Raw genomic sequence first — 27,649 nt, forward strand, 5'->3', positions numbered from 1 at the left:
CTAACCGACTCATTATAGTTCACGAGTACCTATTAATACCCATGTCCTATATTATATTATTACATTATATAATTTTTACATTTTTTTTTATTAGAAAATAGTATACTAACAACCGTTATGTACATATAGTATATAATTAGCAAAATAGCAACTATTTAATACTAAATTAGAATTTCTAAAATAAGTTATCAGAATAACCAGTTCACTACTGAGTAATGTAGTACAGTATAAAGAAGGAGCAGTGTCTTGGGAAGTTTCACTAGGGTTTTTCTAAGAGAGCTAAGAAGGATAGATCAAGACCATACGTCCATACCTCGGGGGTTCTCTTCCCCCGAAATTTTCTTGCATTACGCAAATAAAGAAATTATTTTATCATTATTTTATACTTACTAACATTTGTATAACCCCCCCCCCCCCCCGATTATTCCCCGAGTACGGCCTTGGGGTAGAGTTTTATTAGTTGACGTTGTTTAAAATTTGGATATAATTAAAAAAATTTACCTACAGTATTTTCCAATTGATTGCTGATTGTATTTTAAGGTAGATAGGTTTAGGGATTATTGATGCCTGATAGTACTTATATAACTTCAGAGAGCAAAAATAATGTAAATAAGTAGTTTGTACCGACAAGTAACAATATAAACGCTAATTGGTTTATATAAGACATTCATTATATTTAGTTAATCATACTTAATATTTATCTTACAACAGACTTTGTAAATAAATATGTAGATTGTGGCTTGTAACTATTGTGGTTTTGTGAGTTTAGATTATCTATACGACTATACATAATAATAATTCGTTTATATTAATTTAGTTGTATAAGAAGCGAACAAAAACGATTTTATATACTAAACTGTAGTTCGAATACCTTTTTATTGACTTTATATAATAATAATATGTCAATATATACATTCCATAAATATGCCTTTGTTAAAAAAAATGCTTTACGCACTTATCGACTATGAAATCTGTGACACACGCATTAAGGGACAATGACGACTGAAAAAACTCGATTGTATAATATTATATCATTCAGGGAACCGTGGTTTCTGTAAACAGGAAATTCAATGTGTACTATATCCGCTGAATATTATTATTGCGAGAGTCGTCGATTCATCGATTGGATGCCGACGAAAAATACAATTTAGAAAAATCGATCGCACTCTGAATTCGGCGAGCATGATTTCCTGGTGTATTTGTGTAATTTATGAGTTAGGAACAATCAATTTTATAAATTTATAACTTACATTTCGTAATTTTTAATAGGCTTCTATAATATTATGTTCCAAGCAATATTTCAGTATTTCACATTACTAAGACAGTAAACACGTCGGAATAAGACGTGATGATAGGTAAATATTAAAATTCTAGTTGATGCATGAAACAAAGTAGGTATGGATATCAGTTTGAAATTACTTCGAATAATATATCGACAGTATCTATAGCCAAGTTTAAATCAACATATCTGATGTTAAAATAGAATCTTTATAAAATGTTTTGACCAATTTTGTATTTTTACGTCGGTGTGTTCGCGAATGGACAGACAGAAAAATGACGGATACAGGAGTATATGTAAAAAACATATTATTATATATACCTAACAATATGCATTAAGCACCTAAGCATGAAAGTGCGTATGGTCGCATCTCGTAAAGGATAGTCAGGTACTTAGGGCAGCTGTTAAGTCGTTACTCGTTAAGTGCTAATTACTCTATGAACTTTTAAATCTAGCATAGACTTGACACGTGAATATATTATAATATATATGTAATACAATTAGTTTAAAATTTTAAGTACCAATACATTAATGTTTATGTTGCGTAATATATATGTTACATAAACATACAAACTAAATCAAATACGATTTTTTTACATTTGAATTAGAAAAAATAAATCCACACTATATACTTGATATATAAAAATAGGTAAAATATCTTATATAAGAATAAGATATTATCGTTGGTAATTGCCAATTGGTATGGGAATGGGAGTCGGGAAGTGACTACACAGAGCAATTTATCATAGATATACATTATGAATATTATGGACATACCATATATATCGGCATATCATAATATAATAGGTATATAGGTATTATATATTATATGTATATACAATGTACGTATGAAATATCTAGCGAGAATAAATGGCATGAATATTTGTGTACATTTGTTATGATTTATAATAAATTGTAGTTTCAAATTCGTGTGGTCGACACTGGACGATTTGCGTAGTCGTATAGTGTATCGCTTGCTCGAAATCTAAAAGAAACACGATTCAATGTTTACGGACGCAGAGTCCACGTGTAAGGGGGATAACAAATTATAAAATGTGTGAGGTGGTACGAATAAGGGGATGAACGGTACACGACCTTGACCGAAGCCGTGAAACTACGTCGTAAAAACTAAAAACACTAAAAACGTTCAAGTCCTCGACGAGAGGGCTGCCTGCAGTCGTGGCGCGCTAGAAATAAAATACTCCAGACTCTGCGTAGTATTATGGTTGGTGTAGTGGTAGTATTGGACTATAGTAAGCGGTAACAGGTCAACAATAACAACAACAACAACAACAACAACAACGCCAGCGATTTGCGGTGTTTAAGGCGCGACGGCGGCAAGCCACCGCCGCAGCCGACCACACGATCTGGGACGGGTTAAGGGTATGCGGGCGTGCGGCAGTGCGCGCGCGTGAATGGTGCCCATCCCCACCACACTTGGTCGGGACGACCGTATTTTTCACATCATAATAATATCGCGTTACGCGCCGGCTCCGTCGAGACCCGGACGGATTGCTATCGATTTACTGCGATTTTGCGGCCAGTAGCAGCTATACAGTAACGCGCGCCGAGCACGTCGTCCCGTTTTCGGTTCCCCCCGGCCCCGCACACACGATCGGTCCGTTTCTCTCGGACGACACAGTATCAGAGTCCGCCGCAGCACGTCGCCGTCGTCGCCGCCGCATCCGCACCGTAGTTCGTCGCGCGCCGATCCGTCTCGCGTGAGAGTGTCCGTGTATAATCCGTGTACGCTCGGCGCACCGTCGCACAGCTCGTCGCGCCACTTTTTAGTATCGCCCCCCCTTCGTCAGTCATCACTCGACGTCAGTGCACACTGCACAGTGTTCATTCGTTCGTCTTCCGAGTTCGTCGTGCTGTAGTAGGATAGATAATAATATTATATTATAGTGGTTCATATTATTATTTTTTATTTTTTATCATTTTATTGTTGTTCATATTGTTTCGCACTGTATAGTTTCGGTGTCTGAAAGAGAACGTTTTATCATTTTACGAGCGCACAGAACTCCATTTCCGACCTACCGTTCGCACCTGTCGACAATGTATTTGTATTTCTGTTGCCGTTTGAAATCCGCCGACGTCAATCTCATCACGCGAGTGCTGCAACTCAAGGGCTGATTATTTTTTTACCATTGTCGTAAAAAACGCATTAGTCTTACCGGTGTTACCCATATTCCGGTTCCGACACCGCTCCGACCACCACTTCCACCACTCCTACTCGTTCGCTGACCGCTGTTGTCTTTCTCTCGTCACGGCGCGTTCTACCTTTGCGTTTGCACACGTAGCGTCGATCGCTGCACAGATAGCACACGTTGCGTAAGTGTTCACGGACGAACAAGCAGACATCCGGTATCCTCTATACCATTCGTTTGCGCTTCTACACGCCGGTGGCCAAAGTGGACTCGACAAATTTCCTGTGCACCATCACACTGGCCAGCAAAGTGGACTACGTCGTTCGTAGAAGATCCATTGGTGGCATGAGGCCAGACCTGCAGAAGCTTATCTATCACACGTCTTCAGATCACTTTTCAGAGCTAGACACCATCGCCGTGCTCTAGTCCCACACACCGCTAGCAGTATAGAATAGATATAATTGGTGTGAGCAAAGTCCTGTTTTTAGTGTGACTGTAAACTCCAACATCATGGCGCCTACTATCATGATGCGGCCCACTAAAAAGGACTGGCAACGTCAGTCACAGTCTGAATCTGAGGATGACGATTTGGTTGGAAAGAAAGATTTAATGCCGCTAGTAATGTTCCAAGGTGAAAACAAATTTTCACATATTCTTTTAGCAGTACATATTATAGATTGTTAAAACCATGCAAAAGCTTAAAGTTCTCAACGATATCAACATAAAATTCAATTTGAATTAATACAGACTGTTTAGGTATTAGGTATTAAAACAACAGGTTCTGTTTATTTTAAAACTATTTCATTTAAATGTTATATTTTTTAAATATGACATGTTGCTGTGGCCGTGTGGGTGGCTAAAAAAGTATTCTGTTGATAAAGTAAAATACTTTTACATTTGGCCAGACTCCAATAATAAAATTACAATATTTATTATGGTGTGTTTTAAAGAAATCTTTATGTTATATTATCTTTATGTTATTGTTGTATCAATAGTTGTTTTTGGTATTGGGTTTATTTTTCTGCATAATTAATAGGTACAATTATTGAAAATATCAATATTGTAACATCAGTTATACTTATGAATAATTTCTTCTCTAAGTACCCTACAGTGTTTCAATTTTCATTTATACTATGTTTAAAATAGTAACTAAGAAATTGTATCATTAACGTTCATTTTTTAAAATTAATTTAGAAACAATTATTTTTTTGTATAGACAAATGTAAAATTCAATGGTAGTATATTAGTATGTACCTACCACTTAATGTAGGTACTAAACTACTTATAGGTAACACTTATTTATTAAGTAATCTAATGGTGTGTTGACTAGCCAAAAAATCTATTTTCAAGTGATTTGCTGAACATTGGCCAATAAATTATTGAGAATACCTGGCCAAATGGTACCTTTCATGTTTTTTTATTAACTATAGTTTAAGTTTTGTATATATTGCATATTATTGCCGGGCATTAACATTTTTATGTATAATTTTTCAGTCGGCCAACATTTTGTGCCCTTGGTTATAACAATGGTAGGATTGCCAGCACGTGGCAAAACCATTCTTGCTTATAAAATTCAACAATATCTTAACTGGACAAATCATAAGGCCAAAGGTATGTAATAAATTTATAATCATTAAAACTAAGCGTGACATTTAATTTGATTCAAAATAAAGATTCAAATGTAATTATGTCTAGTAATAAGTAATAGTTATTCACTATGTTTACAATATTCTATTGAAAAACCGGTCTGAGAAAAATATTTATACAAATAAATGTATTATAGCCAACATTTATCCAGCTGTTAGGTAATTTGTAATACTAAGAGGTCAGGCTACTATAAATATCAGTGTATCACACAGGGCCAGGCCTTCCTTGTTTAAAATTAATGTAAATAGCATTATTTTTCTATCAAAAAAATTAAATATGAATTACACAATAATACTTTGGTTATTTAAATTAATCTAGATAGTTGAAGGACACAATAGCAAAATCAATTAATTTGCTAATGTTTTGGTTTATTTTGAAACCTTATAAGTGTAAATGTACCTATTATAATCATAATTCCCCTAGTTAAAAATATCCTAATCAATATTCATAACTCATAACTTCAATATTAAATTTAAAATTATTCTAATTCAATATTATATAAATAGTCTTAAAAATGTATACATTTTTATTTTTGACTTCTTTTGTTAAGTAAAGGCAGTTTTTAATTTTTATCTCACTCTGTCGCACAAGAGCTGCAAAATAATATTATCTAGTAAATTAAAAATATAAGAGTATGTAAATAAGTTATGTTCATACAATTATGATAGGTAATTAAAATTATGTGCATTTTATTTTTCTTATTGGACTTTGTTATCTTAACAATTAAGAGAATTATATACTTAATATCAGTTTTTATTTATCGACACTAATTTATATTAGACATTTATTACCTGTTTAATGTTTATGTGTTTACGTATTTGTGTCAAATAAATAAATAATTATTTTTTGTATTATTTCTAGTGTTTTCTGTGAGCTCATACAGACGTAAACACATTGAGTTATATAGTAGCCATGACCTATTTCGTAAGGAAAACAGTGAAGCGGCTGAGATTCGTCAATTAAGTGCACAAGAAGCACAAGATGACGCCACCAAATGGTTACAAGATGGAGGAGATGTAGCTGTACGTATTAAGTTTTTATATATTGTATAGAATTTTAAACTATTATGTTTATTAAATGTTATAGATATTGGATGGCACTCATATAACACAAGCTCGCCGTCAAACAGTATACGATCATTTTGCTAAAGTCATGGGATATAAGGTATTATTTATTGAGTGTGTTTGTGACGATGAGATGCTTATTGAGCACAATGTCAAAGAAGTGATGCAATTCAGTAAGGACTATAGAAATATGTCTAGTGAGAAAGCTCTCGATGATTTTCATCACAAGATTGAACATTATATGGAACAACATGAACCTATGAAACCAAAATCAGATGGCTATAGCTACATAAAATATTTAAATGCAGGTAATATATAAAACAATCAGCTGAAAAAATATACATGTTATTTTTATTAATGTTAAAATTGTATTCAGGAGAATCACTAACTGTTTGTCGTTTGAATTCTCCTATGCAAAGTGAGGTGCTAGCCTTTGTTTCAAATTTCAAACCATTAGCAAAAACATTTTATTTTTCAAGAGTATGTTTAAACTATAATTTTTTAATTTTATAATTTTTACTTTCATAACAACTTCATAACTTATTTATAGCATGGTGAAAGTGAAAATAATGTTTTGGGTCGTATTGGTGGAGATGCAGAATTGTCAGTCCGTGGTCGCACTTATGCTGCAGCATTAGCACGCTATTTTAATAATGAGAATCGTTTAGAAGGACTACGTGTGTGGACTAGTGAATTGAAACGCACCCATCAAACAGCTCAAGGTATTAAAGCTCCAATAGAACCTGTACCTTTCCTCAATGAGTTATATGCTGTAAGTATACATATCATTTGTTTATATTTTAGTAGCTCTAATGTTAAATGTTTTATTTACTTTTTAGGGTGTATGTGAAGGATTGAGTTATGAAGAGATGCAATGCAAATTTCCACAAGAGTTTGCTTGGCGTGATCAAGATAAGTTACAGTATCGTTATCCATGGGGAGAATCTTACATAGATATTATGACACGATTGAAACCAGTATTGCTGGAACTTGAAGGAGATATGGATAATTTATTGATAATCAGTCACCAAGCTGTTTTAAGATGCCTACTTGGATATTTCTTGAATAAGAAACATGGTAATTTAATCTATTTAATAAAACTAAAATTTAGGTTTAAACATTTTGTATTTTACAATTTTATTTATCTCAATTATATTTTACTTGCAGAAGAATTACCGTACATTAATGTACCTTTACACACCATCATTAAGCTGACATTAAGCGGATACAAATGCAAAATGGAAGTAATTAAGCTAAACATTGAATGTGTGGACACATATCGTATGCAACCAAAGGTATACTTAATACAAAAAAAATAGTTTTGTTTATTTATTTTTTTTAATTTAATGATCTATTAAGTAAATTATTTACTGATCATCTATTTGTTCAATTCTATTAAATAATATTATTTTAATAATTAAAATGTATTACAGAACTGTTCTGTCAATCGTTCAACTGATGATGCCTTACTAACAGTGCCAGCTCATTTTGAGAATTTATCTTTGTGGAATCATGCGCCAATTGTTCAGCTTTGAACATAATATATAATTAGATATATTAATGTTTCATAGACTTAAATTCATATACGATATCCCAATAATTTTAGATCTTTAAAGTTTATAACGTCATGGCATTTAAAATGGTTTGATAACATAACAAACATAATGTTTAATTTCAGGTATAGAATTTTCACATTAACTTTGTACTATGATAAGAATATTCAAAGTGAATATTAGTAATTTGATTGTTTTTGACATTAACGGACCATGTTAGGAGATGATAAATATTAGAGATATTTTAATAATTTTTAAGTATAGATTCGGAAGAATACAAATTAAATATTATTTATTAGGGATTAAGTGTAATAAATTATAAGTACATGAAAAGTTATGGATTTCTATAGTTTATTAATACATTAATTTAGAATATTGTCATAACTTATATTTATATCTAACTTTAAACAAACTAAATTTTATTGTCTCTAGTTCCCATGCTAGTTTCAGTATTAAAATCATTTGTTATTAAAAAAAAAGAAAAAAAAAATCATAATGAGTGAGCATATGTGTTTGATCTCTTACATTATTTACAAAATTTTATGATCGCACAAACACTGCATTATAACTCTGCTAAAATACGAACATGTTCCTAAGTAGCAGCGACAGAAAAAATATTAATGTCGATTAAAGATATATGAAATCCAATAATTATATTAATTATTACTTTTTTTTGTGACAAACTATTCTATTCTTCCATTTTAATTATTAGTTTAAATATTTTTGTACTGTAGTTATTTTTGATTTATTATATGTTTTTTACTTTAAACCATATACATTGTTGTTAAAAAAAAAAATCAGTAATATTTTTGATTATGGATAAAAATTGTTAACGTAGCATACTTTTGTAGCTTATTGATTCATCTACATTTAACATTATGATGTTTAGTCTGGATTTCAGTAATTAAGATAATAAATAAGTTAAATATTTCCAATTTATTATTGTATTTTATTTTGAATTGGAATAATATTATATACTAAGAATAATATGTTAGCGTACTGTTTTCTCTCTCTGGCTTACACTAGACTAAACAGCATTAATGATTTTTATGAGGGTACAACACATAGAAAACTCTCAATTATAATATCCCATATAATTTTTGTAATGGTCAATTTTACTATAAGATTATTTAAAAGTCATAAAAAACGATATTACTTACATTATGTGTTTTATCTACCTAATGTTCCAAGTGGGCCCAAGAGATAAAACAAATATTAATATATTGCGCCGAGAGCTGACATCCTCTTAATATTTATCAATTCTATTTTTATTACTAATCAGTAGTTAGTACTCAGTACTCACAAATAATCAGTACTATTTAGTATTTATATAGTAACATAACTTGTACCTAACAGTTACAACAATATGTTATATAATGTAAGCCTTTTATAGTTTTATCAAATTTGTAATAACATACAATATGTTGAAACATTTAAACTTAATAAATATATGGAAAAAAAAATGAATACTTGAGTATTTAATCAAATATGTTATTTATTACTCTATTAGCACATTTTACTTAATATACCTAATTTAAAAAATATTTTAGCTTTTATGTTATTTATAGATAAAGTAAAAATGCTTAATGGTTTAAACAATATGTCTCATTTGCTTTACATCTCATAAAATATTAAAAATAATCTAAAATTGGCCTTAACCAGCCTTTAGGCTTTAATATATACATCTTAATTCAAATTTTGTGAATTGATAATAGAAAATTAGCAAACTAAACTACACCATGGGTGCTGCTGCATCACTATAAATAGTATAATATAAATTTAAAAAAAAAATATTATTGGTAGGCAGGTAGCTCTTTTACTTATTTGTGTTATATTACCTGTGGATCTGAAACTGGTAAGTGATAACTTATTATTAGATTCTGAACGAAGTGAGGAATGTATTGATTTTACAATGATGTGTTTTTTTGAAATTTTCAGCAAATGTTTATATTAGTGTTATCTATTTACGATTAAATTTTCAAAATATTTTAACCTTTTTTAAGCTATTTATAGACGACAATTGAAATTTTCAATTTTTCTAAGTTTTTTTTTTGAAATGACAATAAAAAAAATTGGCTATCCAAAAAATCTTTAAAATTTAATACAAGGTTTATTATAATTTCTACTTATCGAAGTAAAAAATCAAAAATCATTAGTCACAATTTTTGTTTATAAGCTTCAAAGTTTAAACATTTATGAAATATGTTAAAACCGCGAAAATTTAAAGTTGAAAAGTCATAAAAAATTTTTTGATTTATACCTAACCTAACCTAAGGTTAAATACCCAATACAAGGTAATCCATAAGTTTTTCTTCAAGTAACTGTAAAAAAAATTTATTATAATAGAATAAATTTGAATATTCTCACGCCTCATCACAAAGTTTTCAATTTTATAACGTCATTTCATATTAAATTCTATACAAAATTCTTATAATTTTTCCCCGTTGTACTTTCTTTTAGACTGTCCAACCATCCTCGCGGACCACGGTAAACTCGTTGTTACGTAAACCAAGATAATGATAAATATTATATTTCGTTTCTATACTTAATGCTTGTTGATTAAACGATATTTTTGTAAAAGATATTTTATTTTTACGAATAATTCGTAAATCACTATGAGTATACCGCATGAATGTCTACAACTTTGACAAAAACGTGTGAAAATTAAAATCATCTTATGGTTTTGATAAATAAAACGGGATTAATATTTTAACTATTTTTATATTTTGTACTTATTAGAAACATAGAAATCAAACAATCTCGTACACATTATACATGGGTATAAAGTGAATAGCCAAGTAACGTCAAATATGACATTGTTGTTTTATTAAATAATAAGACTATAGATATTATGTTAAAAATCGTAATTTTATAATTAATTTTAAATGTTACATACAGTTAGTGTTAGTCGGGTCGTGCACAAGTTTATTCTGTCACACTACTTGTATTCTACACCGGAAAACAATTTGAAACCGACGAGAAAAATATGCGACCCAGATATATAGGTACTATAAAGTGTATTACTGTAGCAGCAGTTGAATGGGACTGGTGGACAGGAATTTTCAAAATTGTGCGAAAAATTAAGAATCCCCCTCCCCAAATGTGTATAATAGTGTATAATATACACTTGCATAATGCATTGAAGTATTGAACTAAATTAAATTGGTATTTAGTCTTATAAAAACATAGGTCTATATAAATACATATAGTATTCAACTTCAACCTATTTAATTGACATAGTAGTTAGTAACGCACTAACGCACTAACGCATCTTTATAGTATAGTATAGTTTTAACTTTGTGGCAACAGTTTTTAAGCCGTCTCTGTCCTTTGGCCGTAGTGTGATCGCTATAGTTGCGATATAATATAATCTCGTAAAAAACAACGATCAGAGATTTGCGACTCTATAAACTTTATGTGCTACGATTTTTCTTTAAATCTAACCATTATTAAAATGTATTAAATAGAAAAATTCATAATGATAAAAGAATCCTTTTACTCCGAGATAGGCAAAAATCAAATTCAATAACCTTCTTGTAAATATACAATTATGTTCTATAACCTGGGAACCGAAATAAAAAATCGGCGTTTAAATCACGTCTACTGCAAGATCTCCTTCTTTCTGAATCAAGCGAAGAGGAAGATCAATAACTAACTAGCTGCTATTGAAATTTGTAATTTATAACTTGTGATTGGTAGGTAATCAAACTTGTAATAGCATGTAATATGTTGAAATATTTTAATTTTAATAAATTCTAAAAAAAATTTTATACAGTAATTTTACTAACTTTTATTTTTCACTTTTTTAACTATAATAACTGATTCAAAATATCAATCACTGTTACGTATGAATAAAAAATATTTAGGTGGGAATACCTACAAAATTATACCCATCCTCAATTATTTACGTATATAATATGTTACGGGAAAACTAAGAAGTCGTATTAACACATCGAATTATTGTTTTTTCTTCGTATTTTCGATTATATTAATCAATTGTTAGAAATTAACGACTTACCTAAAAAATTGTTAAAATATTTACGATTGCATATTGGAAGAGAGTTTAAGTCGTATAAGAAAAATGGTCTACAAATAAATTGAACTTAAATCTATAACTACTATGGTAACTATAGTCAGTGACACATTTCTAGTAGTATGGTTTCTACTTTGAAGCAACAGTGCAACACCCTTTGAATCGTCTCTGGCCGGAATGATGATCGTTGTAGCAGATGATAAACTGCGATATCACGAGAAGTATAACATAATCACTTAAAATACGACTTTTAATTCATAACTATCAGAGATACGTGATTGCATGCATTTAAATTTTTCTTTATATTTAAGAATTATTAAAAATATATACCTAACATAGTAACATAGTATTTTTAGCAACTTCTGTTTTCACTTTTTTAAATGTCATAACTGATTCAAAATATCAATCGATGTTAAACAAACATGTTAACAAAATTGATGAAAATTCAATTAAATGAACCTGTGGCAGTCAAATGATTTTGTCATGGGGCGTAAAAATAAAATAAAATTTAATAAATTAACATTATAGTGCGATATATATAAATTTAATTGTTATAAATATTAAAGTAAAAAAGTCATGGGGGATCTATGCCTTTCATCCCCCCAGTTTGACCGCTACTAAAATGAACTTACATAGTCTTAATTTTTTTATAATCGTAAAAAAATAATATACCTACACATTTACAAAAAAAAAAAAAATAAACAAAATATGATATAACAATGACAAAATATTAAAATACAACAATATTATTCACAACTATGTGTATGTGGTAAGCTATAATTTTTAATATGTTTACATTTTAATATTATTGTCTCACTTTTTTTAATAACGTGAAATGTGAAAACCGCAAAACGTAAGTTTGAAAATGTTTTACACGGATGGATAATAATATGCTCTAAAATTTTAAATAATTCAGTGCAGTTTTCGATTCCGCAGTGGCGGGCAAATGATTTTCGCCTTCTTGTCACGTTTTTCGATAACGAGAGCGCGCTCTAGTGTAGTTTGTTAGCAGGCCTATCGTCTTACTATCTTATTGCGGTCGCCGACCGTTAATGTGTTCGTGGTTGTTGTTGTTGTAGTAAGACGATTTTAAAATTATTTATTTGATTATATACCTAACCTCAATAGTATGTTCCATGGTGTGTCCATGTTTTCCATGGAATTTTTGTGTTTTGTTTATTTGTGGGTGTAACTGCAACTTCAGTAGTGACTAGTGACAGCAGCAGCCGTCAGCCGAGAGGTGTAGTTTGTATGTATCGTCGGTTCTTGTTTTCTAATATGTAATTTATAATTTAAATTGACGTACCTACTAAATTTAAATGCCGTCGAAACCTAATTATGTTTAATATTGTGTTAGTGTTCAGTTCAATAACATTAAAATAGGTAAGTGTAAAGTTGAAATTTTTGTATATTATACATTTTTCGGGTTTACCTAGGCGTTAACAGTTAACTACAAAATTGATTTTTTTTTACACACGCTATCCGTTTTAATTCACACGCAACCTTAAATACAACGTAGGAGTTATTATAGAGTACGTGACCAGAGCACCACTATTCGAGCTTAACATTAATTTTTTTCCCCAACCAATCGTTTTCTATCTACGTATACCTATTGTTACATTGATTTAAAATGTCATGGGGGTAGGGGTCACTCATTCATAATATTTATGAGATACTGGATATTATAAACTATAAACTATGTATCCTTCAACTGTAATTGACTGTTAAATTGTGCTCGTAAGCTACAAAAGATAAATGCCAATGTATGACTGAGGTCCTATTGACCTATTAGGATAATGGTGTTGGTTGTTCTGTTACTACTGTAGACTGTTCTTTCCATCAGATAAACTTTACTGCTAATAATAATTTTCTTTATTTTGACTTATTTCAATATTGCTATAAGGTAATGTTTAAACTATATACTGTTACTTGACATAAAACTTAAAAATACTGCAAAATATAAATAGTGTAACAGTTTTAGTTGGTATGAATCTAGTAATATTCTAATAGTTATATTTCATTACAATTTATACATAAATATTTGTAATATTACAATAACAATTTTAAAAATATCAATTATGATTAATAATGCATTTTCCTATTTATTTGTTATCATTAATTATAGCATTCACATAAACTTAGAATTGGTCACCATTTTCTATTTTGGTTAAAAGAATTCTTAAACTATTATGTATGCAATTTAAATATGATAAACGTGTAGCTTGTATCTACTTTTTCTTTACCTATTACAATTACTAATTTTTAGTTATTTTATAGAATATGAATTTTTCTAAAGAGAAACAAATTATTTTTAAACAAAATTCCTAGTTGGCACAAAAACCTTTGTTACACTTGTCGCCTATAGCAGTTAAAAATTATTAACCATTTGTCTTATAGCTATAGCTAATTTAATTTAATATTAAATCATTATTATCGCTAAAATTATATTGAGTTTTTTTTATTAATGTTACCTGTGTAGTTATTTATAAAAATCTATTTTAAAATAATACTTAAAAAAGTTACTTTTACTTGTCGTCTATTTACTTAACTTCAGTTTTAAAATCTGGAAAATTTGTTACACTTATGAGTCATAATGAGTCATGCATATTTTCATCTCTATAAATAGTCTTCTTAGCTCATACAAATTTAAGATAAGAATTGTAAAATGAATCCTCTATTTTTCTATTTATAAATAATGAAATATTTTTTTAAAGCAAAAACAATTATAGCGAATTATCTGAAATTCTGAAATAATTTGAACTGTTATCAAATTAAATATCCTTTATTAATAATTAGTAGCTATATAAATAAGTTTCATAGTTAAAAAACTGACATTATCTTAATTATCCAATTAATATATATTATAATTAAAGTTAATTTTCTAAACCTTTATCTTAAATTGTATGGTTCATATTTAATTAAAATAATTAGCATAATAAACAATTTAATTTAATATTGATTTTTTTTAGCTTTTAATCAATATATTTGGAGCAGAAAAACATCAAAATGTACAGAATTTCCAAGCATTTACTGTACTCAGTTGAATTATTATTTTTATTTCTTGTAACAACTTCATCTATAAGTAAGTACCTACATTTATTTTTATAAAATAAAAGTATGGATGTATTTTTATTAGGTACATAACCTAAATACACGATGTAGATTATTATTAATTATTAATTAATAATCATTAAGACATTTAATTTATTTTTATTGTTTTTATTTGTAATTTGCTATTTTTTTCAACCTTAAACTAAAATAAAAAGAATATATTTAACTAAAGAAATATGTATATAATTTTTTATATAAATATCTTAATGTTTAATGGTTTCACTTTTATTGTCTTAATTTTTGAAATATGACAACGGTTATATGTTTTAGTTTCAATCATCAAATATATATGTATAAAAACTTAAAAATATTAGTGAAATTTAAAATAATAATAATAATAATAAAAACCATATTATTGTAAAAAAATATATTATGTTGAAGAGACGTTTGATTAATAATATTTTGACAAGATTCCATTAGTTGTGTATTTATATTCTTGTTATGATTAAATGATTCTAGTTCAATCTCCACCAAGAATTGTCAAAGAACCGTACACAGATGAATTACTATTTCAAGTAGCCACTGTTCAAAATCAAAATGTTAGACCATTTGTAATTGATTGTGAAGCAGAAGGAGAACCTGCTCCAAAGTATTATAAATTATAAAATATATATTCGTTTTTTAAATTATACAATTCAATATTTTAAATTTTTATAATAGGTATCGATGGATGAAAAATGGTAAGAATTTTGATTGGCAGGCCTATGATGACAGAATAGCTCAACAACCTGGCCGTGGTTCATTAACTGTTACTGAACCCAGGGATGAAGATCTTGGTATGTTTGTTTTTGTATAATTATTAGTTATCAATTTTAATTAATCAAACTACATTTTTCTTTTACAGGACAATATCAATGCTTTGCTGAAAATCCTTGGGGTACAGCTACTTCTAAATCTGTGATGGTTGTGAAGGCTGAATTAAATTCCTTTAAAGATGAACCAAAACTCTATGTTGAAGCTCAAGAAGGTGATCCATTTAGACTTGCTTGTCATCCTCCAACTGGATGGCCTAAGCCAAATGTATATTGGCTTATAAGGGTAAATACTTGAAAAATAATTAATTTATATAAAGCACACATACAATAAATAATTATGATTAATTTACTTTTAGAATAAAGCAGGTGGATTAACAACAGTTAATAACACTAGAATGACATTAGATCCGGAAGGTAATCTCTGGTTTTCAAATGTAACTAGACATGATACCAGTGATGGCTCTACATATTTTTGCTATGCCGAATCATTGACAATGTATGTATCATTTAAATATTAAAATATCTCATAGAAATATGAACTTAACTCATTGTAATTATTAGGAGCGAGTATAAACTAGGAAATCCTGTAAATTTGAATGTTATTCAAACTGCAGAAACAGCTTTACAAAATAAATATCCACCTACTCAGCAATATGTAACTAGAAGAAATGAAGTTGCGTTGTTGGATAAAAAAGTTGAATTGTTTTGTATTTATGGTGGAACGTAAGTTATATTATAAATGCATTTATCTATGTAATGTTTTAGGTAATTAACTTATTTTTTTAAATTTATATTTGCAGTCCCTTACCAGAAACTGTTTGGCTTAAAGATGGCAGACCTATACAATCCAACGAAAGAGTAAGTCAGGGAAATTATGGCAAAAGTTTGATTATTCGGAAAGTTAAATTTGAAGATAAGGGAAAATACACTTGTGAAGTTAGCAATGGTGTGGGATCACCTCAATCATATAACATTGAACTGGATGTTATGGGTACAATAATATTTATATTAGTTAATAATTATAATTTATAAAATGTATTTATTAAAACAAACTTTTTTATTACAATTTATTCATCAGCTGTGCCATATTTTACTGTGGTTCCACAAATCGTTGAAGGAGCTGAAGGAGAAACTGCAGTTATTAAATGTGAAGCCACTGGTAATCCAGAACCTACAATTAAATGGATTCATAATGGTCGACCATTAAGTGAAGCATCACCAAATCCCAGACGATTTGTTACTTCTAATTCTATTACAATTACTCCACTGACTAAAAATGATACTGGAAATTATGGTTGTAATGCAACCAACAGTATTGGATATGTGTATAAGGATGTTTATATTAATGTATTAGGTATGTTATTATTCAAATATTCTAGAACTTTTATAATTTTTTATTACATCATTAATTTTTTGTATATTAGCATTGGCACCTGAAATCACTGAACCCCCTCATAAAGTAGAAACTGTTGATGGCCGTGCTATTATTATTGGATGTAAAAATTTTGGAGTACCAAAACCTCATGTAAAATGGACAAGAAACAATATAGAATTAACTGGTGGACGTTATTCAACACTGGATAATGGGGACTTACAAATAAGGTTAGTTTCATATAACTCAAGGTTAATGATTTAATGAATTAATTCATTTAATTTAATTTATTTTTATGGCCAATTTATTGACAATATTTAACAACTAAAAATTCTTTAAATTAACAATATTTTTCTACATTCTAAGCATGACAAAAAAATTTTGCTCGTTATAATTTATTTATATTACTTTAATTTTACGATGATTTATAGTAGAAACAATAATAATTTTTTTTTTTATCTTTAATACATTTATAGGTCAATTGACAAGGTTTACATGTCACCTACTATTAATATATCAAAAGGTTTTTTTGACTAAAATAAATTTTTTTTTATATTTTTTAATTTTCTTGAAAATTGTATTTATTTAGTTGTGATGCGATAAATAATAGTATTAAAATGTTCGGTAATATCTTAATACAGTTCTCTAATAATCGATAAAATTTAAATTATTCTGATTACTAGGGTTAAGATGTTTATGCACTAAAAATGTATGAATATGTATGCACTAAAAAACAGTTATGCATGATTATTTTGAAAAATATGCATTTAAAAATAAAGAAATGTGGACAAAAAAAATGCAATAAATGTATAGAGATTAATTAAATTATTAATAGAATGTTTTTGTGTCTATATTTTAAATATAGATATCATGAAAATTATGAATTTTATATAAGAATGGAAGCTATTGGACAACCTAAAAAAATATGCAAAAAGATAAACATCCTAACCCTACTAATTACTCTCAATTAATTCATTTATTTGTAATTACTAATATTGAACTTTTTTTTAGTGAAGTGAGTTTTACTGATGCTGGAAACTATACTTGTATTGCTACTAATAACTATGGATCAGCAAATGCATCTGGAACTCTTACTGTTAAAGGTTTGCAATTAATATTTTTTATATTAAACTAACTATAACTAAAATAATAACATTTTATCCATAGAACATACACAAATCACTGCTGAACCAGAAGATTATGAAGTAGTAGCTGGAGCAGTAGCCACATTTCATTGTACAGCAACTTCTGATCAATCTTTGCATCTTAACATTGACTGGTTAGCTAAAGACGAACCTATAAATTTTGACACTGAACCTCGTTTTGTCAAAACAAATGATTATTCTATGACTATTACTAAGACTATTGAATTGGATTCTGGAATGTATACGTGTTTAGCTAGAACTGAGTTGGATCAAGCAACAGCTAGTGCCATGCTTATTGTTCAAGTAAAGGCTTTTATTTGGTTACATGTTATATTGTTAATCTGTACATTTTTTTACATATAATTTTAGGATAAGCCCAATCCACCACAATTATTAGGAATTACTTGTAATAAAAAAGATGCTGCTGTAAAATGGCAACCTAAGGGAGATAATCGTGCACCTATCTTGCGTTACACTATTGAATACAATACTAGTTTTGCTCCTGATACATGGTCAGTTGCATCAGATAATGTACCTGCATCTGGTCAAACATTTATTGTACCAATGACACCATGGGCAAATTTTACATTTCGAGTAATTGCAGTAAACAAAATTGGTAGATCAAACCCATCTTTACATTCAAGTGTTTGTACCACTCAACCAGATGTACCATATAAAAATCCAGAAAATGTTGAAGCTGCTGGTACAACACCGTCTAACCTTGTCATTAGCTGGACAGTAAGTGGTATTTTATTATATTGATTTAAAGAAATACAATATTAAAACAATATTAAAAAATATTTAGCCAATGCCAAAAATTGAACATAATGCTCCGGGCCTAAGATACAGAGTTTATTGGAAACAAGACATACCTGGCCAAGTCTGGAATTCAGAAGAAATAACAGACTATACTATTAAAGAATTAAAGATAGATAATCAACCAACATACCAACGGTATAAAGTCAAAGTAGTTGCATCCAATGAAAAAGGCGAATCTAATGTACTGCAAAATGAAGTTATTGGATATTCAGGCGAAGATGGTAAATCATAAATCATTATTTACTGTTTCTATTTTAGTTGTAATTATTTATTTGTATAGTTCCTGTCGAGACTCCTCAAAATCTGACTGTTTTGAATGTTACTGGAAGTAGAAGTGCAATATTAAGTTGGGAACCTGTTTCACCAGAATCTATTAAGGGAAATTTTAAAGGCTACAAGGTAAATTTATTTAATACCTAAATTTTATAATTGGATTATATTTATTAATTACTTGATATAGATTCAATTTTGGACTGAGAGAGATGGAGAAAACAATATGATTGAAGAACAAGTTAGTTCGGATATGACAAAAGTGGAAATTAAGAAATTTTTACCAAATGCTAAACATAATGTGCGTATACTTGCACACAACAGTCGTTTTAATGGACCGCCTAGTCAAGCAATAACTTTTAATACTCCTGAAGGAGGTAAATACTGTAGAAATTTGTAATTTATTTAATTTAAAAATTCAATATTTGAAAAAATACCTAAATGTTTCTTATTTATTAAATTGCTTATTACTTTATTAATATGACAGATCATAAATTAATTTTTAGGGTTGTAATAATGAAAAATATTATGTTTAGTTCCAGGACCTGTTCATGGAGTTGAAGCTGAACAATGGGGTTCTTCTGCAATTTTGTTAAGTTGGCAACCACCAGAAGAAGCAAATGGAGTATTGACAGGCTACGAGATTTCTTATGAAGCTATGACTCAAGAAGGCGTTGGAGAAAAGTCACAACGTCCTGCTATTACTGATCCTAAACAAACTACTGCTAAATTGGCTTCACTTAGACCATCAACTAATTATCGAATCTACATTAAAGCAACTACTAATGCTGGTGTTGGCGAACCGTGCGTAAAGATTTTGTATAACTTAAGTTTTTATATGTGAGATAATACAATGTTATTCTTTTATAGATTTTTTATTGAACAACAAACTAAATCTCCTTTGCCTGAAGGAACTGAATTGGATAAGCCAGAGTTCAATTATGTCCATAAAGGTTATAATAATAATTTTGATACAGTTCGCATTTTATGGATGCCTAAACTTGATGGAAACCCAGGATCTCACTTCTTTGTAAAATACAAGTAAAAATACAATTTGAAGAAATGCCATTCTTTATCATATGTATGTACTTATGTATTTTTGCTTAATTTATAAAATAATTGTTTATAGGCTTAAAGGTGCCAACTTGTATGAAGAAACTAAACCTGAACTTGACATGAATTTTATTGATGTCAAGGGTTTAAAACCAGGAGAATTATATGAATTTGTTGTAGTTGCTGTGGATGGTAATACCATGAAAGAATCGGATATTGCTGAAATTGAAGCATCAAGCTCAGGTACATTTATTCAAAACTGAAATAACTATTCCTTATCTTATAATTTTTTAATTTTATGCATGTAACTGATAAGAAGTTTATTTTTATAACATTGTTATAAATAATAATAATATATATAGGTGAATTCCTTACTCACTACTTTTTATAAATTTGGCCACACTTAATATGTTTAAAATACTAATTTAATTTTAATTATTTAGATCCAATAATTCGAAGAAGTGAAAATATGGCTACATCAGGATGGTTTATTGCAATGCTGTTAGCTTTGTTATTCCTCATTATCTTGTTAATTATTGTATGTATATTAAAACGTAATAGAGGAGGAAAATATGTAGTACATGAATCAGAAGCTGCCCGTGGTCGACATGATTATCCTGATGAACCTCATTTTCATGAATATTCACAACCGTATGTTTATTAATGTTGTACATTTTTATTACTTTATATTAATGTTAAACGATTGTATTTTCTCTTTTTTTATTAGACTTGGTGGTGCAAAAAGATTAGGAAGTGAAAAACAGTCTCCAGAAAGTGATACAGATTCAATGGCAGAATATGGTGAAGGAGACACAGGTATATATTTCTAGTATTTTTGCATCAATTTCATTATATTTTGTTTACATAATATCCATTACTACACCGTTTACTACCTCATTGCTATTCCGTTTGACAATAGCACTTTAAAGTACAAATTGTTCATTTAGTATTCACAATTCAAACTGTATAAAATATGTTGTTCTATGTGCATGTTAGTATCACCAGATAAAATCTTGATTGTAGAAAATAAATCACTATAGCTCATAACAAAGTAAATGTGTTTTGTAAATGATAATACAATACAAAAATTATTGTGCATTTCTGGTATATTATATTGCCTAAAGAGATCTAAGTTTTTATCAAACATATTTTTTTATTTAATTATAATTTTATTAAGTAAAATAATTATATTTTATTATATTGCACACATTTTTATATTTAGTCTATTTTTCAATATCCTGCATGTTAGTTATTGTTTTGTTTTCTCTTCCATTTCACTTGTAGAAGGAATGAATGAAGATGGCTCTTTCATTGGCTTGTATGGTAAAAAAAGACAAGGCGAAACCACTTCGGCCGGTTTCGCTACACTTGTCTAAATGTGTGAGTACATAACCATAAAAATAAATGAATTCTTTGTAAAAATCATATTATTTATATCTATGTTTAAATTAAACAGCTCAGTTTACCGAGGACGGATCTTTTATTGGTCAGTATGGCACTGCTAGAAAAAATCGGCAACAGCAATCTCAACCTCAACCACAACCACAATCTCCACTTCAAGCTGTCACCGGTTCGTCCTCTGCTGCCACTTATGTATAATTCTCAAAAAATATTTTTGGCATTTACTCATTTACCATTTACCTATATAGTACATAAAATATTTTTATGCATTTTTAAAAAATCTTCCCTGCCCTAAAACCAAAGCTTTTTATGTCAGTATTACTATTTATTATTTGACCAATAACGCTTAAAAAAATTAATTTAATTGTAAAGATACAGACTATTGTTGTCTTTTGTTGTAACTAATGGTTGTATTTTTGTAACGTGTCTATTAATTTCATATTAGAATTCCTCGTCTGTGATAAAAACATTTTTAAGTTCATGATAAAAAAAAAAAAAAAAAATAGTTACATTAGGAATACTAACTAACTTAACTATTTAATTTCAATTGGAAAAGAAGAAGTAGTATTATTTTTAATATATTAAAACTATTCATACATTTATAAATATATTTAAATTAATATCAGAATTTTGTATTCATACCATACCAATTAAAGGCATTGCTGCAACATTTTATTTTGTGCCACTGTCATTCTTAGAATGGTTTGGTTGTTGTTGTGATTAATTCTGTTAATTTATATTAATTTTAAAATGCACGCTACGCCTGCGCTTCATTTAACACCTTTTTAAATATTTGTTATGTTATATATAGACCTCTAATAATTTTATATGTTTACTGTTTAGTATGTATTATTATTTTGTAATCAGTATTATTCATGAACAATGGCATTTTCTTTTTCTTTTTTTGATCTCAAAATCAAATTTAAAATGAAGCCAAACTATGATTTCACATCACATTTAATTATAAAAGTGACCTATGTTTCATGACAATATTTATATTAAAAGATAAACATTTATTTTATTTTTGTAAATGTCAATCCAATTTTTAATATGAACAATATATTAGAATATATTTTTGATCAAATTTTCACCACCACCTTTCACTGCCCTTTATAGAATAGAATAATCCTTGTTATTATATTTGTATAACCGTTTTTTTTTTTTTTTACATATTTGTGTAACGCATGCATTCCATATAAATTATAAATAGATCCTAGTTAAGTTCGTAAATATATATTACTATAAACCAATGTAAAACATTTTTACCTTTATTCAAAAACAAATATTATAATGTGACATGCCTACTTTGCCTTATAGAGATATATTAAACGACACTTAATATTTTAGTATATCACATTTTAAATAAAATATTGCACCTGTATTTAGTTTAGTCAATTTAGATGTAAAATATATATTTTTATTTTTTTTTTTTTGTCATTATTTTCCAGTGCCCTATGATATTATTTATTTATTTTTATTTTTTAAACACATCAGATTGTTATTTTTAAGTTAAGATATATTTTACACATTTGCAGTATTAATCTAAGTATAATTTTGTATTTTTAATAAACTTGTAGGTTATACTAAAATACCTAATTAAATGGCAAAGGTAATGTGATGTGTTTTTTTTTATAATTACTTTATAATTTCCATTTTTCTATGAACATAATTATGAAGTTATACAGTATATTGTTATTTCTAAATAACTAATAGACTAATCAATTTGAAAATCATTAGTCCGGCCAAGTCAAATAGTTAACATAATATTATTAAGTTACAGTTTATATAATAATTATCATTTATATTGTACAAATAAAATATCAAAGGATTGCACAAGCTAAATTTACTAAATTGATCGAACAATAAAATATTATTTATTGCTTATGATGTTAATATTTTATTTATTATTCTCTTTTTGTACATTGATTTATATTTTTGTTTCATTTAAATAACAACACTCATTTTTGCTATGTAAAGAGTGGTTTTGATTTTCAGTTTTCATATTATTCAGTGAGATAAACGTTGAGTTATTATTTTTTAATCTACCATTTTTCAAAATAATGTTTGATTAGTTAACAATTGTTAGTAAAGTATTATTTAGTCATTACAAGATGTCAGACGATTTATAATGTTTTTATTGTCAATCTAAGTTGATCTTTCAATTTATTCATTGTCCCAATAGAATTGTACTATGAACTGTGCAATATTATTATGTAAAGTATTATATGTCGTATAAAGTATGAGTATTAGACTAGATTCAGAAGCCTTTTGTCACTGACCACTGATATCAGGCTATTATTGTTTAATTGGTCAAGTGTAAGTCGGGGTTGTACAAATTATTATACGAATAAAAAAAATATTCAATTGATTTTTTAAAATTATTTGAATAAAATTGTTTTTAGAAAAATTATCTACATGCGTAATGCTATTCACTTGAGAATGACTGAATTGATTTGCCTCATTTTTTATTAAATATTTGAAATATTCCAAATTAGGTTTTACAGAAAGAAAAACTAGTGGTTGCTGTGACATTACCTTTGTAATGTAATTCCATAATTATGTATTGGTTGCTAGGGACATTGTTCTACGGTACTATTTAAACTGCACGTCTGACTATTCATTAATACTAAAAACAAATCAATCGATAACCAGGTATATCTTAATTCATGCATAAAACATTAATTATGTTTAAATAATTAATTAGCCATGATATTACTCAAGTACTCAACAGCCAATCTCTACAGTGATACAAATTATTGGAAGATTCGTTAGATGTTAATGGGCTCCCTTGTTAGTTTTTCAATCCTTCACTCCTTCATCCCTCTCACAATAATAAAAGTTGCTTATTATTTTTACATGTCTATTGTCTATAATAAAAAATAACGTTGAAGTCAACAATCAACAGTGAATCACCGTTCTACAAGAGACAAGAGTCGTTTCAATAATACATAGTTCTTATCAATAAATAATTTTTAAATCATGATATTTCTTATCATTTCTATTTGACAACGCAGAAAATTGAACTCGAAACTTAAGTAATAAGTAGTAATCAGCAAACTAGTAATGTACTAAATACTAATGTGCTAACTAGCATGATTATCTAGTAATTAATAACTAGTTAACTAATAATTTCTGTAATGTAACTAGTAAGTACTCAGTCAAGTAATATAATTTATACGTTGTATTATTATTGTTCTTATTTAACTTTCTACAACTAGTAATCTCTAAGCTATAAATTACAACTCTTAATTACCTATGTTTATTGTTTGGATTCTATAAACTTTTTCATACTATTATGAGTATTTATTTTTTATGAGTTGAAAAGTATAAAAGTATTAGTTATGTGAGTTTGGTAAAAAAATATTTGATTTTCAAAAAACTATAGAAACTATCTGTATTAAACATTTACCATGGATGAAGAACTTACTAATGAATTTAATACCTCCAAAGTTGTTACTGAAAACAAAGAGAAAAGTAAATATTCAAGTCATTAAAATTTTAATTTGTTTTAATTTATTTAAAATATATTTATATTTTTTACAGTTGAGATATTATTGAAAGCAACTGGTAATGCACCAATTCTCAAAATAAAAAAATGGATGGTTGAAAAAGAAAAAACAGTGGCATCTATTAATGATTTTTTACGGAAACTATTAAAACTAGAACCATCTGATAGTTTGGTAAATATATTGAATATTCATGAGTAAAATTATGTTTAAAAGGATGTTAAATACAAATTATTATCTTTAAATCTATTTTATACGTACCATGTTAATCAACAAAAAACATAAGACTTACGCAAATTTACATAATAAACTGTCAACTATGGGTTTTGTGGTACAATGAGATAAGGTTAATTGTTCATTTTTAATTTTTATATTGATATATTGGGTTTTTCATGAAGTTGCAGTATATCATTGTATATTTTACTATTTATAGATCTTATTATTTGTGAAAAAAAATCATTATTTTTGTAATTTCATTATTAAAATTTAATTTTAAATTTCTTCTAAACTTTCAAAAAAATACATACCTATTAACTTCTGCATATTACCATAGAATTTTATTCCTTTAAAAACAAATTTTGATTTAAAATTTTAAAATAAACTTGTATTAATATACCTACAATCATTTTATAGTTATAAAAACAATAATACATAAAACATGACAAAAAATAAACTTTAGAGTTTAATGTTATTTTTTATGGTACCCTGTCAATTGATAGAGCGTAAATTAATCGTGAGCTACTTTTCATAGTATGACAATTGGTAGCATCGTACAGAATTCAATAGTCAAGCATTAATTAAAAAAATATATTACAATTTAAAATTAAAATTTAATTATTAAAATAACATAAAACATTTTACGATATTTATAAGTTAGACAAATTTTTTAAGTTTAACACTCCAATTTTTATAAAAATTTTTTGATAGTACTTCGATTCTTGCAACTTTAGTTCTGTTGTCAATTGGTGTACTTGCTCCTCTTTTTGCAATGCATTTATAAACTTCCATATTGATGAGTGCAATGAGGAGCTTAACATAGTTGAAAACAATAATAAATTGTGCCACCTTTCTTCGGAGTTATTTGTTCTGGATAAATCAGCAAACACTAAAGAATATCAGTTCTACATATTTATAAAAAAATTAAGGTATTTTCTCTTTTTATTTCTATGTAAGGGACCAATCCAATTTCCTTAAAAATAATCTATTAATGGCATTAATGTTTCTTCATTTTGAACATAATAATCAGTTCCTAAAAGTTTTTCAAATGCTTCAACAACTTTATTTGTTGTTAGATAGTATATACGCCAAAACTCAAATATTTTGTAACAAAAATCCGTATGATATAAATCTACCAAAACTCACTCACGATCTATTTATGCTCTATAAATTAACACTATCAATTATTCGCTTTATATTGACCTAAATCCATTTTTATGAACATTTTTAATTCAATAGGTATATACTTATTTTTTTGCAGTTCTTATATGTGAATCAAGCATTTGCGCCATCACCTGATCAGACAATGAAAAATTTGTATGAATGTTACAACACAGATGGTCGTCTCATATTACATTATTGTAAAACTCAAGCTTGGGGGTGAGATCATAAATTTCACAAACTTACATTTTGTTTCCTAGAAATTAAAAATGTTTAAATTTGTGACATTGTATTATAAATTTATAAGTTATTATAATTTATAGAATTGTTTTTATTAATAAATATGTATATTGTGTATAAAAATAAAACCATTTTATTATAATTTAACTTAACTTATTTAATCAAATGATCAAAATATGATATCGTAAACAATATTCAATTACAAAGTTTGTATTACCACAAGTATAATATTTATTTATAATATTATATATCAATAATCACAATAAAAAAAAACACTTATTATTTAACTATTTACAATGTTTTTTGAAGTAAGCCAAAATAGTGAACCACACAGAATATTACTGAAAAAAATTAATTTAACTTACCATAATAATAATAGTAAAATAAATTACTTTTATTAATTTTATAAATAAACTTAAGAAACATATCGATATATCATAAAATATACTTAGTAATATAAGCTTATGACAGGTCATCACTGCTCAGAACAGTTTTTCGTTTAAAATGATTATTAAATTAAATAATTATATATAATTAAATCATTAAATTAAAATTTGACGAGTGTCAAGTAAAAAATAAAAATTAAACTTTTGAATAATGTTATAACTTGTAAGTATAGCCTATGTAAACTTCATTACATTATACAGTCAACTTTATAATACAATCTGTAGATATGTATAAAGTAATGAGTGATGACTAGAGCGCGGATTTCTATGCAATTGCATATTTTTTTCCTTTTAATATTTTTGGATTTTTGTCAGTTATCTTCACGAATCATCATAATTTTAAGCTAATGGTGAAGTTTTTTTTTTGCATATTTCTGCATATTTAAATGTTATTGCATATTTTGGCAAAATTCAAAATTTATTGCATA

The 27,649-nt window shown here is 27.8% G+C and overlaps 3 protein-coding genes across 4 annotated transcripts; all 3 read left to right on the forward strand.

Annotated features, from left to right (window-relative positions):
* Positions 1-2,809: 2,809 nt before the first annotated feature.
* On the forward strand, positions 2,810-9,160 carry LOC132917572 (6-phosphofructo-2-kinase/fructose-2,6-bisphosphatase-like). The gene is made up of 9 exons (XM_060978370.1): positions 2,810-4,060; positions 4,924-5,040; positions 5,938-6,098; positions 6,163-6,448; positions 6,517-6,620; positions 6,691-6,912; positions 6,980-7,217; positions 7,308-7,435; positions 7,574-9,160. Exons 1-9 carry the CDS (start codon positions 3,940-3,942, stop codon positions 7,673-7,675), a joined length of 1,479 nt encoding a protein of 492 aa, XP_060834353.1. The 5' UTR covers positions 2,810-3,939; the 3' UTR covers positions 7,676-9,160.
* A 3,757-nt stretch (positions 9,161-12,917) lies between these two features.
* Positions 12,918-23,265, forward strand: LOC132918595 (neuroglian). Of its 2 annotated transcripts, XM_060979941.1 has the most exons (23): positions 12,918-13,109; positions 14,696-14,808; positions 15,297-15,426; positions 15,498-15,613; positions 15,682-15,875; positions 15,949-16,088; positions 16,154-16,315; positions 16,393-16,583; positions 16,671-16,946; positions 17,017-17,194; positions 17,976-18,067; positions 18,132-18,412; positions 18,479-18,847; positions 18,915-19,149; positions 19,209-19,327; positions 19,389-19,575; positions 19,735-20,002; positions 20,069-20,239; positions 20,328-20,494; positions 20,695-20,902; positions 20,979-21,067; positions 21,536-21,631; positions 21,708-21,921. In XM_060979941.1, exons 2-22 carry the CDS (start codon positions 14,733-14,735, stop codon positions 21,625-21,627), a joined length of 3,741 nt encoding a protein of 1,246 aa, XP_060835924.1. In that variant the 5' UTR covers positions 12,918-13,109; positions 14,696-14,732; the 3' UTR covers positions 21,628-21,631; positions 21,708-21,921. The 2 variants fall into 2 exon arrangements, with proteins under 2 accessions (XP_060835924.1, XP_060835916.1); XM_060979933.1 differs by lacking the exon at positions 21,536-21,631 and having other exon boundaries at positions 21,708-23,265.
* A 1,411-nt stretch (positions 23,266-24,676) lies between these two features.
* On the forward strand, positions 24,677-26,915 carry LOC132918606 (ubiquitin-like protein ATG12). Its single transcript, XM_060979954.1, has 3 exons — positions 24,677-25,126; positions 25,196-25,332; positions 26,636-26,915. Exons 1-3 carry the CDS (start codon positions 25,063-25,065, stop codon positions 26,756-26,758), a joined length of 324 nt encoding a protein of 107 aa, XP_060835937.1. The 5' UTR covers positions 24,677-25,062; the 3' UTR covers positions 26,759-26,915.
* Positions 26,916-27,649: the final 734 nt, after the last annotated feature.

Source organism: Rhopalosiphum padi, chromosome 1 (assembly GCF_020882245.1).
Source record: "Rhopalosiphum padi isolate XX-2018 chromosome 1, ASM2088224v1, whole genome shotgun sequence".
In the NCBI taxonomy this organism is placed as follows: domain Eukaryota; kingdom Metazoa; phylum Arthropoda; class Insecta; order Hemiptera; family Aphididae; genus Rhopalosiphum; species Rhopalosiphum padi.

Bases quoted from the DNA above. Each gene is read 5' to 3' on its own strand.
- LOC132917572 (XM_060978370.1), top strand. From the start codon at position 3,940: ATGGCGCCTACTATCATGATGCGGCCCACTAAAAAGGACTGGCAACGT. The intron at 4,061-4,923 runs GTGAAAACAAAT...ATAATTTTTCAG, and splicing joins GCCGCTAGTAATGTTCCAAG to TCGGCCAACATTTTGTGCCC. The intron at 6,913-6,979 runs GTAAGTATACAT...TTTACTTTTTAG, and splicing joins TCCTCAATGAGTTATATGCT to GGTGTATGTGAAGGATTGAG.
- LOC132918595 (XM_060979933.1), top strand. From the start codon at position 14,733: ATGTACAGAATTTCCAAGCATTTACTGTACTCAGTTGAATTATTATTT. The intron at 16,316-16,392 runs GTAAGTTATATT...TTATATTTGCAG, and splicing joins TTTTGTATTTATGGTGGAAC to TCCCTTACCAGAAACTGTTT. The intron at 16,584-16,670 runs GTACAATAATAT...TTTATTCATCAG, and splicing joins CATTGAACTGGATGTTATGG to CTGTGCCATATTTTACTGTG.
- LOC132918606 (XM_060979954.1), top strand. From the start codon at position 25,063: ATGGATGAAGAACTTACTAATGAATTTAATACCTCCAAAGTTGTTACT. The intron at 25,127-25,195 runs GTAAATATTCAA...TATTTTTTACAG, and splicing joins TACTGAAAACAAAGAGAAAA to TTGAGATATTATTGAAAGCA. The intron at 25,333-26,635 runs GTAAATATATTG...ATTTTTTTGCAG, and splicing joins TAGAACCATCTGATAGTTTG to TTCTTATATGTGAATCAAGC.